At 41.5% G+C, this 12,303-nt stretch overlaps 1 protein-coding gene across 2 annotated transcripts in view; it reads left to right on the top strand.

Moving 5' to 3' along the window:
- IPO11 (importin 11) overlaps positions 1-1,790 on the top strand; it is a 182,372-nt gene extending 180,582 nt beyond the window's left edge. For both annotated transcript variants that reach the window (XM_045847914.1, XM_045847913.1), the window contains one exon: positions 1,188-1,790. In XM_045847914.1, coding sequence (XP_045703870.1) covers positions 1,188-1,352 — 165 coding nt within the window. In that variant the 3' untranslated portion in view covers positions 1,353-1,790. The remainder of the gene's footprint in view (positions 1-1,187) is intronic.
- Positions 1,791-12,303: the final 10,513 nt, after the last annotated feature.

Raw genomic sequence — 12,303 nt, 5'->3', positions numbered from 1 at the left:
TCATCTACCTAGAATGAAATTGAGGCTCAGTAAAGAAAGAGAAATTCTGTGCAGCCATATTGGACACAAAATCTCATGCACTTCAAGCCTCGCAGATAATCAGGTTTATTGAAAATGAGAGAGATGTACAGCTTAAAGCAATGGTGTGTTACTTCTTAATTTTTATATTACCAAGAATTTAATGATAACACTAGTAGTAACAACAATACCAGAAGCTGAAAACAGACCTTTTAAAATTGGTACAAACCATAGTTATAAATTGTCTGTGTCCTTTAATCTACTAATTCTGAGACAGTGATCCTAAAGAATTATTCTGAAATGTAGAGCAAAGGCTATATACATTGGAACATGGAACAGTGTTTGTGATTGATTATACAGCAAAGTCATAGCTACAGTTGTCTTTAAACTACACTGTAATTATCTCAACATGCCTATAACAAAAACATTAGGACACATTCAAAATTCTTGAACCATATTGGAGTAGTTTTCTGTGTGTGATAATGCAAGTGCAAAGAGCAGTGCTGTGTGTGTTGTGTGTGTGTGTGTGTGTGTGTATGTCTAGCCTCAGGCTCAGAAAAAACAAGAGGCTAGAATGTTTTCTGTTGATTATTATCTTTAGAGAATGGAATGATGGTCTATTTTTAATTTAATTGTATTTATTTTTTCCAAATATCCCAGTGGGACAGGAGGAGTTTAAGCTTGTTTTGTTTTTTATTTTATTCATTATTTGTGTATCTCTCTTTTTAAACCAGAAGCATATATGTGAATGTGAATACCACAGCCATCCAGATGGGGTGGATGTCCTGTCGGTCCCTAGGGCCTCGCTGCCACCAGAGTGCCTGGTTCTGCTAAAAGGAGCCCTGGACAGCTGTGTTTAAGTGCTCTTCAGCATCTCTTTTAGGGTACTTCGAGGCAGCTTTGGGTTCTTTACATGGATGAACCCTCAGCTGTTGCAAAACCGGGCTGATCATTCAACTCACACTCAGGGGCCCCAGGGAACTGAGGTTAGACAAATTGAGTGAATTTCTTTGACAAACTTCCACAATGAGCCTGTTCTAGAGTCTTTTGTGAGAAGGGAGGCGGAAGCAGTTGTGTTGCTGTGGAAGAGATTATGAGGAATTTTAGTCACTTGTAAGAGGGACTTGTTTTGCCGTTTTGACCCAGTGTGGCTCCTCTCTGTCCCACAGCTGGCCCTGAAGGACCCGGTGCACACGGTGTCCCTGCAGCAGTTCATCTACGAGAAGCTCAAGGCTCAGCAGGAGCTACTGGGAGAGCAAGGTTTCCAGTCCCTCATGGAGACAGTGGACACAGAGATCGTCACCCAGCTCCAGGAGTTTCTGCAGGGCTTCTGAGAGCGCACGGCGACTCTTGGCTACCTCCCCTTTCCGCAGGCCCGGGAACCCGGCCTGCCATCCGTGTGGAAGAGCCTGCTGAGACGTGATGAAACACTGTGTATGAAAATATAGAAGCCAAGACCACACTCTTTTTTACTACACAATTCAGTGAATAAATGTAAATTCCACATAGCTAAAATCACAAACCTATTCCTCAAAAGAATTTAATTTTATATTTATGAGGAGCTCTGTGTTTACTAGATATAGATTTAATGACAGTAGCCACTTAGTTTCCTGTTAAGAGAAGAAACTATTTGATTACTTTTAAATCATGTGCTCTTAACGTTTGAGAAGATGAAGGGTAATATCTGAGATGCTTTTCTGCAACCAAAATTAGTTAAATTTGGCTGCCTTATCCCTTTTTTAAGCTAATAAAACTACTAGTTTGAAAAATGACAAAGCTGTTGAGATGCAATTAAAGAAATTTGTGTACCCGGCAACACTGTATAAATAGTGACAAATACTGCAAGTGAGTTGCTTTCATCTGACATGGAAAATGTGTTTTATCAGACAAATGCTTTTATTTTCATTCTAGTAATTTGATACGGGAATTAGTAAAGGGATTTTTTTCTTCATTTTATGTGGAGTATTTACATTTAGTCTTTAAATGCACATGGTAAGGCCTGCAGAGTGAACCCGTGGTACTGCAGTACCAGGAGGGAGACCTCCCCAGGGTCGTGATTCGGTCCTAGTTCCTTTGTTCCTCTGAAGGCCTGGAGCCCTGGGGACACCAGGAAGACCCGCGCTGTGACGTGGCTGTTGGGCACTTGGCCTCCTCAGGCGTCCGAGTGCCAGGCTGCACATGGGAAGGTCCAGTGGCAGTCCCCAGGGTGCCAGCACGGACGTGACAAGTCATCCTTCCTCGTCCCTCCAACACACAGCACCAAGAAAGGGGGAAAGGGACAAATCAAAGCCTTACTCTGTTTTACTTGCCATTTATTGTAAGGAACCTTTAAAGCATTTTTAAGGACATAGTCAAAAACTACATTTCTGTGCAAAGTTGGGTACAGTGTATACTGCTGCCCCTTTGTAAGCTATGGAACCCAGAGTGTTTGGCAACATTGGATGTTTTCAGCAAGAGAAAGGAAATATGGTCCAAATTAAATTTTCCAAAGATACCCTGCCTTTGATCTGTCTGATTATTTTTCCCCACCAAAAAGAAAAAAGAGTCCATAAAAATCGCCCAGTGAATTTGGAAGAGAGGCTTTCTTTCATGCTCTGGTGTTGGCACTGTCCTAAAAGTTGGCAAGTCCCAGTTACCCTTTCAGTTTCTATTTTCATTTAGAGACTAAAAGCTTCTTTACTTTGCTGTTGCTTTATCTTTATTACTCAGTATGCAAGACAGATCTAAGAATCATTTCTTTTTGTTGGCTTAATTATTTTCACTTGAAGCACTATTCCCATTAGTGATTATCAGAAATTCTCAAACATGCTCAAGTTTTTCAATTATGGTGAAGTGCTCATCTTTCCAGTTCTGGACAGATTACATTACAGTGTTACAGAAAATATTATGAAAATAGCGACTTTGAAAATAAAAAAGTTATCTCTGGGGAAGAGTTCCTCTTTTTTGTTTTTTAATATAAGGTTAAAATAGGCTTTGTAAATAGCTCAGAAAAAAATTTATCTTAAATTTTTAAGTTCTCAAGACATAAAATGTAACTATTGCTTTATGGAATTCTGTCCATTAATGCAGCCTTCCAGCAAACATACTGGGTTTTGGACAAATTGAGCCAGGTCCCTGGTTGAACCGTGGCTCCTAATACGAGGTCTGTCCCATACACATTCTCCTTTTCTTTTATTTCGAATTCCAGAGTTCTCTCACCCTCTGACGACGGCCCAGGCAGCTAACAATGACATTTTAAAGTTTTTATAAGTTGTTGCTTTTCCTCCCTCCCTCTCTCAAACACACACATTTGAGGAGCCACATCTTTACATGTTAAAATACGTTATAGTTTCCACTGAAAATTCTTCCCCTTGGATCTCTATTTTACCTATTCCTTCATTCAACCAGGATATGCTGAGTTTCTGTTCTGTGCCACAATGCCCGGCAAATTCTGGGACCAGAACAGGGTACTTACCTCACAGACTCCACCGTTCCGTGGGAACACACACCAGCACGATGTGAGAAAACAGCGGTTCCGATGGTGGGGCGTGTCCCGCAGTTACCGGGGAAGAAGGTTGTTCACAGAAGGGGAGGGTGTGGGCGCTGTTTCATTTGGTGTCCATTTAAAAACTGCTGTCAAACAGCACAATTTGCTGAGGTTGTTGAAAAGTAAATGTCACTGTACTAAAACTGGGCAACTCTCCGATTCCAGACTTAGACCTGTTTGAAATTACTCTGATCATCAGTGAGATTTTGAAAATGTTAGAAGCTCTACAACCTCACAACTAATTCCTAATAACGTGAATTAAAGCATGAGGCTCACCAACTAAGGGCGACGGGCTTCAGTTCTCCCGCCTTGATGAATCCCAGCAGAGTAGAAATGTGAGCGTTGTTTCAGAGCCGATGACGAGATGCATGTCATGAAAGACGAAACTAGTTTCTTCTCCCAGTCTTAGAACACAAATTTAGATCTGTGGGAGCGTTGAAAGAAATAGTATAATGAACACCAGGATACTTGTCTTTTGGATTCACCAAATTCTTTAATTTTGCCACATTTATTTCTCTGTACATACACACACACGTACATATTGTATGCATTTAATTTCATTGGATCATTTGAAAGTAAGTTGCAGGCCCTGCACCCCTGATACTTCAACATGCCTCTAAGAATGGCATTTCTCTATATGTCCACTAATTACTGTATCCCTAAGAAATTATTAATATCTAATAAACAGTTTGAATTTCAATTTTCCCAAATGCCCCAAAGATGTTTCTTACATGATGCTTGTTTGTCTTACCATCCAGAATTCATTGAACATTTGCACGTTGGTTTTGGCTGTTTAGTTTTGAAATCTGCAGTGGTCCTTTTTTCATGTATTTTTTTCATTGGCTTTTGTAAAGAATCCAAGAGAGTTGTCTTGTAGGATGTGCGTTATTGTGCAGTGCTCTACCTGTGTTCTCGAGATTGGATCCAGGTTAGTGTTCTCGGCCGCCAGACCCCGTTAGTAGCGTTTGCTTGCCCTGGCAGCACATCTGGAGGCAGTGAGGTCAGGTTGTCTCTCCGCTGATGCTACAATGGTTAAGGTGAAGCAACATGAAAAATACAAGTTTTCAGAGAGAACCTTACAGTCCTGGGAATTTCCAGTGGTGGTTTTGTTTTGTTTACCTTAGAGTTCTTAACCACTACTAGCTTGCCTTTCATGCAGAGAGAGTTCTGCAATTTTATTTTAACCTAGAAAAGTCATGTGACTGAGCAATGTAAAAGATATATTGAACCTGGCACGATTTCATCAATCTTGTCTCTTAAGCTCCATTATCGTTAGGGCACACCTCTTAGCCAAGAGTCATCAACTTCTCTCTTCCCTTGCCCACTCTCCCCACACCCCCTTGTGTTTTTAAGAGGCATGTAGCTCTTTGTGAATGCCAGTGGTACCTGAACTCACCACTAACTGTAAAGTAATGAAGGCAAGCATCACCCTGCTCATTTCGTTACCAAAACACCCTTTTTGGATTTGTAAACTGTTGGCAAAGAAGCAAATATGCAGGGATGTTTTTTTAACTTTATAATACTTTATCATATTTGGGCTGAGCGCAAAGGGCAGAAACAGGCATGGCTTTAGAGTGTTTTAGTGGGATTTAGGATGAGAAGCTGGACTATATCTGCTGGCAAAATGAAGAGGAAGGAAAATAATCATTTCCTTAAATGTGAAGCTTTGATGTTGGTATCGCCATTGGACTGTGATATAGGAACGGCAGTTTAAAGTCACCTTTCTTCCTTTATGAAACTGCATGCTGTCCCACATGCATCCAAATTAGGCAGAACCCAGTGTCCCATGAAGTGGTGCAGACCAATCCATCTGATTATCGAACTTGAACTTGCCCACAGTCCCCTGCTGTTGTCTGAGTTGAGCTTTGGGGTCCTTAGGGTGAGTACCCGAATGCCCTGGAAAAGGACTAGAGGTGTTGGTTTGAATTTCTGTTTTTACTTCTGGGCAGTGAACTGGCGTGAGGGACTCATTGTCTGAAGCATTTGGATAAAATTCAAAAGTCATTGACTACATTTTTTTCTTGAATTCTTTCTTACCTTAACAGGCAGAGAGTGCCCTATTAGCCAAAGATCTTTAACAAAGCAAGGTTTGCTCGCTGTTCCAGCTAATGCCTGCATCTAACTCATTTGGGCCTGTTGGAATTTATTTAGCCAGGTATGCTTTGGAGAACTAATTAAGGGAGGAATATATCGATGTCTGGTCCTCTGACCCTTTTTAGCTTCAGAGTGAAACATTGAGTTTCAGGGCAGTTCTATTTCCCAGTAGGGCAAAAATAGAATGCAAGTAACTGCTAGAACAGGTATGAGTCCAGTGAAGCTTAAAGCATTTATCTCTGTCTGGCCCTAGGCAGATGGTTTTAAAGTTGGAAATTGGCCTTATGAGTAGAATTCTGCTTGTCGGGGACTTTGATTGCAAAGGGTTAGAGCAGCCAGATCTGAAGATAAGACTATTTCTCAACAGCTTTACCTCATGCAAGATCAGTACCTCATTCCAGAAAGGGCAGGTCATTTCCACAGTGCTCCCTAGGCTAACCACAAAGGGACTTTTTATTTTTTAATGAACACTGCTACTCAAGCAGTAATGCAGAAGAGCAAAACTTTTTGATTGGCAGGGAAGTCGTAGCTCATAAATGTGTACACGGAGCTCAGAAGTGCATTGACGGCAAGGCAGGGAAGGAGAGTCGATCAACAGACCTGGAGGTGATCGCAAGCTAATTATGAGCTCTGTTGAGGCAAGGACGGCAGCTCGGTTTATTTCTTCTTTGGATTGAAAGGCACATTTCTTGTGCTGTCTCTGCAGTGAAATCAATACCGTGAAATGGCCTTTTCTTTTCAGCCTTATCGGTTCTTTACTACAGCACAATACGTTGAAAAATGCTGAACCAGGGGAGCAAATCCAATAGTTTATTATTCAGGGTCAGCACAAATAATGCTCCTTTTTTTTTATTACAAAGTCATAAGCATATAACTCCGTCGCATAACAATAGCACACACAAGTACACCATATAACTTTTTAGGTGAAATGTTCTAACTAAAACTGTTAAATTGTACACCCATATTCTTACCCTACCAACCACGCTCAAGCAGGCCTCACTTCTGCCGACCCGGTACTTAACGAGATAACCCTGTGGAAACCCAAACTTACTGAAGTAGATCAGAGAATTGGTTATTTTAAAAGTCCTTGTACCTTTCTAAAGGCTCGCTCTTGTAGGTGTCACTTGTAGATTTTCTTGAAGGTGGGCTGTGTATTTAATCTGTGTTATGTTTTTTAGTCATATAATTTCGGAGCAGGAAGGCAGTCGGAGAGATGACCTAATCTAACTGTACCATGTCATGTACCATGTACCATGTCATGTACCATGTACCATGTCATAGATGAGGACACAGCCCCGGAAAGGTGAGGCCTACGGCCTTGGGTCCCTGCTGCTGCCTCCAATGTACTTCCAATTTTTTTTTTTTACAAAGTATTAATGGTTGCCTAGGTTTCCAACATACAGTTTAAACTAAGTCCACCTTAAAAATAACCCTTTTTCATGTGTAGTGAAGGTATCTACAACAGTATTCCCTGTTCCTCCCTCTGGTCCCTTCTAATGCTACTGACACTCATTTCACTTCCCATCTGCCGTTACCCCCCAATACACTGTTACTACTGTTTTAAACAGTTATTTTTTTAGATCAACTTCATCTTTCAAGTCTTTTACAAAATCAAATATTTGATTTTACCTTTATTTCCCAACACTCGTCCTTTCTTTGTTAGATCCAAATTTCTGACTGTATAATTTTCTTTTTTAAAAAAAATATTTTATTTATTTATTTTTTAGAGAGGGAAGGGAGGGAGAGAGAGAGAGAGAGAGAGAGAGAGAGAGAGAGAGAGAGAGAAAGAAACAACAATGTGTGGTTGCTGGGGGTTATGGCCTGCAACCCAGGAATGTACCCTGGCTGGGAATTGAACCTGGGACACTTTGGTTCACAGCCCGCACTCAATCCACTGAGCTACACCAGCCAGGGCTATAATTTCCCTTTTAATATTTCTTTGCAGGGCAGATCTTCTGGCAATGAATTCCCTCAGTTTTTGTCTGTGAAAGTTTTTATCCTTCACTTAAAAAAATTTTTTTATTGTTGTTTAATTACAGTTGTCCCCATTTCCCCCCGTTACTCTCCCCTGCCCTACTCACCCCCACCTCCCACATTCAGCCCCTCCTGCCCCTTTTTCTTTGTCCATGGGCCCTTTATACATGTTCCTTGACAACCCTTCCCCTTCTTTCCACTATTATCCCCCTCCCCCTCCCCTCTGGTTACTGTCAGTTCTTCATTTCCATGTCTCTGGTTCTATTTTGCTCACTCATTTGTTTTGTTGATTAGGTACCACTTACAGGTGAGATCACATTGTATTTGCCTTTCACCACCTGGCTTACTTCACTTAGCATAATGCTCTCCAGTTCCCTTCATGCTGTCTCAAAGGATAGGAACTCCTTTATCTCTGCTGTGTGGTATTCCATTGTGTAAATGTGCCATAGTTTTTTGATCCACTCATTTGCTGATGGGCACTTAGGCTGTTTCCAGCCCTTGAAGTATACATTTTCTGGATACAGAATTCTAGTTAGGTGGTTTTTCTTCTTTCAACACCTTAAATCTTTCTCTTCACTCTCTTGTTGCATGCATGGTTTCTGAAGAGAAGCCCACTATTATCCTTATCCTTATTCTTGTAAAGGTAAAATGATTTTGCCTTTCTCCTCTGACTTCTTTCAAGGTATTTCTCTTTGTGTTTGATTTTCTGTTGATTGAATATGTATATACCTAGGTGTCATGTTTTTGCCTTATTTCTGTTATGGTGTTTTGACTTAGCATTTACTTTTGATTCTTTCTTAGAATATCTACTCATCTGTTCTTGCATATTGTCTTCTCCTTCCATCACAGCCCTTGATACATTAATGATAGTTATTTTAAATTCCCTGTTGGAAAATTCTAACATCTGTATCATACAGGCGTCTTGGTCTGTTTGCTTGAGATCGTCTCTGATTTCTTGTTTGATCACAGATCTCAACCTGCATGTTTTGCTTGCCTTGTAATTTTTTCTTTTTTGCTAAAGACTGGACATACTGTATTGGGTAATAGGAACTGAGATAAATAGTCTTGTAGTGTGAGCATTTATGCTAATCTGGTTATGAGTTAGTCTGTGCTTAATTGTTGCTGTAGCTGAGGTTGGTGCCAGAGGTTTCAAATTCCTCTGGGTTCCTAGTTTTTGTTTCCTCTCGTGGTGCTGGCCTTTCCTAAGTAAGTACTTCTCAGAGAGAAGCTGTGTCTTGTAGCTCCCTAGGGTCGGTCCCCATTCTACTGGGGCCCTGGTGGTGTGAGAGAGGAGTGTTCTCTACTCTTACGATCAAATCAAAAGTCTGTCACTGGGCTTGGGTCTCTGCCCTGTGACCTTCTCATGTGTTACTTCTTAGATAGCTTTCCTGCCCCTCTGAGGTGAGATGGGAAGGCCAGCAGGGGCTGGGTGGAAGTCGTCCCTTCCTCCCACGGCTTTAGGACGAGGCTCTGGCTAAGTCTTTCCTCTCGGGAGCAGGTGGGCCTGTGTTCGGGAGGAAGCTCTGGGCATATTTCACAAACATGACTCGCCTTCCACCTGCCAGAGCCACGAGGGAATCTTTCTCTGAACTCCACCATGCGAACCTGGTGGCGCCCCAGTGGGGCCTCCAGTTTAGAGCTGCAGCGCCTCAGGTAAGCAGACCTTGGCTGTGACTCTGGATAGGCCTGTTTCTCCACACTTCCGGAGATAGTTTGCCCTACAAACTCAGTTCCCTGGTGAGTTCTGAGGAGAAGGCATCGATTTTCAATTTGTCCGGTTTTTTCCCCGTGAAGACTGGAGTGACGACTTCCGAGCCCTTTATAAGCTGGAGTCGAAACGGTCCAGCGCACTCTCCACTTGGCCTTTCATTACCTTCATAACCTGAAAAAAAAGGGAAAAGTCTTCAAGAGACTAGCAATTTTGTTTCTAAAATAATTTAGAAATAGCCATTGAAAAACTGATAAGAAAAACTTTTCGAGCAAATTATATGGTCAGTTGCTTTTTAATAACATTTTCCTCATTATAAAAGCAAAACATGCTCACGGTAAACAGTTGAACGTATAATGAGGTATAGGGCAGGAAATATAAATTGCCCATAATAATCGTACTACTCTGAGATGACCAGTTACATTTTGCTGTATTTTATTTTTTTTCACAATGTGTAGATAGAAACACGTGCCACCAAATTGGGATCATACTAGTGTCATGGTTTTTATTAGTCTACAGCCCTTTTACTCACTGAGTTGTATTGTATTTGTATTTCACCATTTTCTCATGGCATTTAAATATTCTTTAAAAATATATATTTAGCCCTGGCTGGTGTGGCTCAGTGGATTGAGCTCTGGCCTGCAAACTAAAAGTTTGCTGGTTTGATTCCTAGTCAGGGCACATGCCTGGGTAGCAGGCCAGGTTCCCAGCTGTGGGCATGTGAGAGGCAACTGATCGTGTATCTCTTACACAATGATGTTTCTCTCCCTCTCTCCCTCCCTTCCCTCTAAAGTAAATAAAATCTTTATATATATAATTAGTATCTGCATAAAAATTCATTCCAAGGATGCATCATAATTTATCTGTCACCTTTTTGAACATATTACTGTGGTGAACATCCTTGATCCTAAATTCTCCACCTCTCTTAAAATTTCATTAAAATTACTAGAAACAATTACTAGGTGAAGAATTATTAATATTGAGAAAATACTAATATGCTTTTGATATAGGTCAGTTGCTTTTGGGGTGGTAAAGTGTTTTTTAAATTATATTTTATTGATTATGCTATTACAGTTTTCCCAATTCCCCCCCCTTATTCCCCCTCCACCCTGCACCCCTAACCCTCCAGCATTCCTCCCCCCTTTAGTTCATGTCTGTGGGTTGTACATATAAGTTCTTTGAGTTCTCTGTTTCCTACACCATTTTTGACCTCTCCCCATCTATTTAATACCTACCAATCATGCTTCTTCTCTGTACCTTTTCCCTCCATTCCTCCCTTCCCCCTCCCCCTCCCCACTGAAACCCCTCCATGTGATGTCCATTTCTCTGATTCTGTTCCTGTTCTAGTTATTTGCTTTGTATTTGTTTTTGTTGTTTTTTATTTTTTTAGGTTCATTTGTTGATAGTTGTGAGTTTGTTGTCATTTTACTGTTCATATTTTTTATCTCCCTTTTCTTGGATAAGTACCTTTAACATTTCATATAATAATGGCTTGGTGATGATGAACTCCTTTAACTTGACCTTATCTGGGAAGCACTTTATTGGCCCTTCCATTCTAAACGACAGCTTTGCTGGATAGAGTAATCTTGGATGTAGGTCCTTGCCCTTCATGAATTCAAATACTTCTTTCCAGCTCCTTCTTGCCTGCAAGGTTTCTTTTGAGAAATCAGCTGATAGCATTATGGGCATTCCTTTGTAGGTAACTCTACCTTTCCTCTTGCTGCTTTTAAGATTGTCTCTTTGCTTTTAATCTTGGGTAACTTATTGATGATGTACCTTGGTGTGTTTCTCTTTGGGTCCAACTTCTTTGGGTCCAAAGTCTATTTCCTTTGCCAGGTTGGGGAAGTTTTCCTTCATTATTTGTTAAAATAACTTTTCAATTTGTTGCTGCTGTTCTTCTTCTTTTGGCACCCATATAATTCAGATATTGGAACATTTCAGATTGTCCCAGCGATTCCTCAGCCTCTTTTCTTTTTATAGGATTCTTGTTTCTTCATTCTGCTGCGGTTGAATGTTTATTTCTTCCTTTTGTTCCAAATTGTTGCTTTGAGTCCTGGTTTCCTTCCTGTCACTGTTGGTTCCCTAAATATTTTGCTTTATTTCGTTTTGGGTATCTTTCATTTGTTCTTTCATTTTTTGACCAAGCTCAATCAGTTCTGTGAGCATTGTGGTTACCAGGGCTTTAAATTCTTCATCAGATAGGTTGCCAATCTTCTCATCGCTTAGCTCTCTTTCTGAGGTTTTGCTCTGTTCCTCCATTTTGGCCCTATTTCTTTGCTCTGGGCCCCTGATAAGTTGTAAGGGGCGAGGCCTTAGGTAATCACCCTGGCAGAGCAACCCTCTTTGTTGTGCTGCCAGTGGGGGAGGGGCCAGAGAGGGAACAGTGCAGCTCACCTGCTCGTCTCTAGTGCACTTTTCAATGGACTCTCGTGTGAGACCAGGAGTTTCTCCCACCACGGCAACCCCAGCAGTAGCCCACCATCAGCTCTGAGTCTCACTTTTACCCTTAAGTCAGCCCCTCCTGCGCAGCCCCCTGAGCTGGGCAGCCAGCCCCACCCACCGTGGTTTTTCTGTGTCAGCCCACATGGTCCGCCACCTTACTGGTCTGGTTGTTCTGCTTGACTATTTCTTTAATTCCATGGTTGTTGGAGTTCCATGCAGTTTGATTTTCTGGCACTTCTGATTGTATATTGATTTCAGATTGGTTGTTTTTCTCCTTTTGGTTGTGCAAGGAAGCAAAGGGTTTCTACGTATGCCTCCATGTTGGCTGGAACTCCTGGGGTGGTAAAGTGTGTCTTAACAGAGGTCCCCTAGGTGCAGTTTGGCACCCATAGGGCTCACCAGCACCTGGTACCATGGGGATGCTGCCTCTCATCCCCCCTTCTGTAGTGCTGCACAGCGTATTTTGTGATAGTATCGTATTCTGAGCAACACAGTGGGGAGGAAAGAACGTGAGCTTTATAATGACACAAACTGGATGGCT

This window comes from Phyllostomus hastatus, unplaced genomic scaffold (genome assembly GCF_019186645.2).
Source record: "Phyllostomus hastatus isolate PE091 unplaced genomic scaffold, TTU_PhHast_1.1 phas_contig_58, whole genome shotgun sequence".
In the NCBI taxonomy this organism is placed as follows: Eukaryota; Metazoa; Chordata; class Mammalia; order Chiroptera; family Phyllostomidae; genus Phyllostomus; species Phyllostomus hastatus.
Note: the sequence above shows the minus strand (reverse complement) of the source record. Positions and strands in the feature narration are given on the sequence as shown.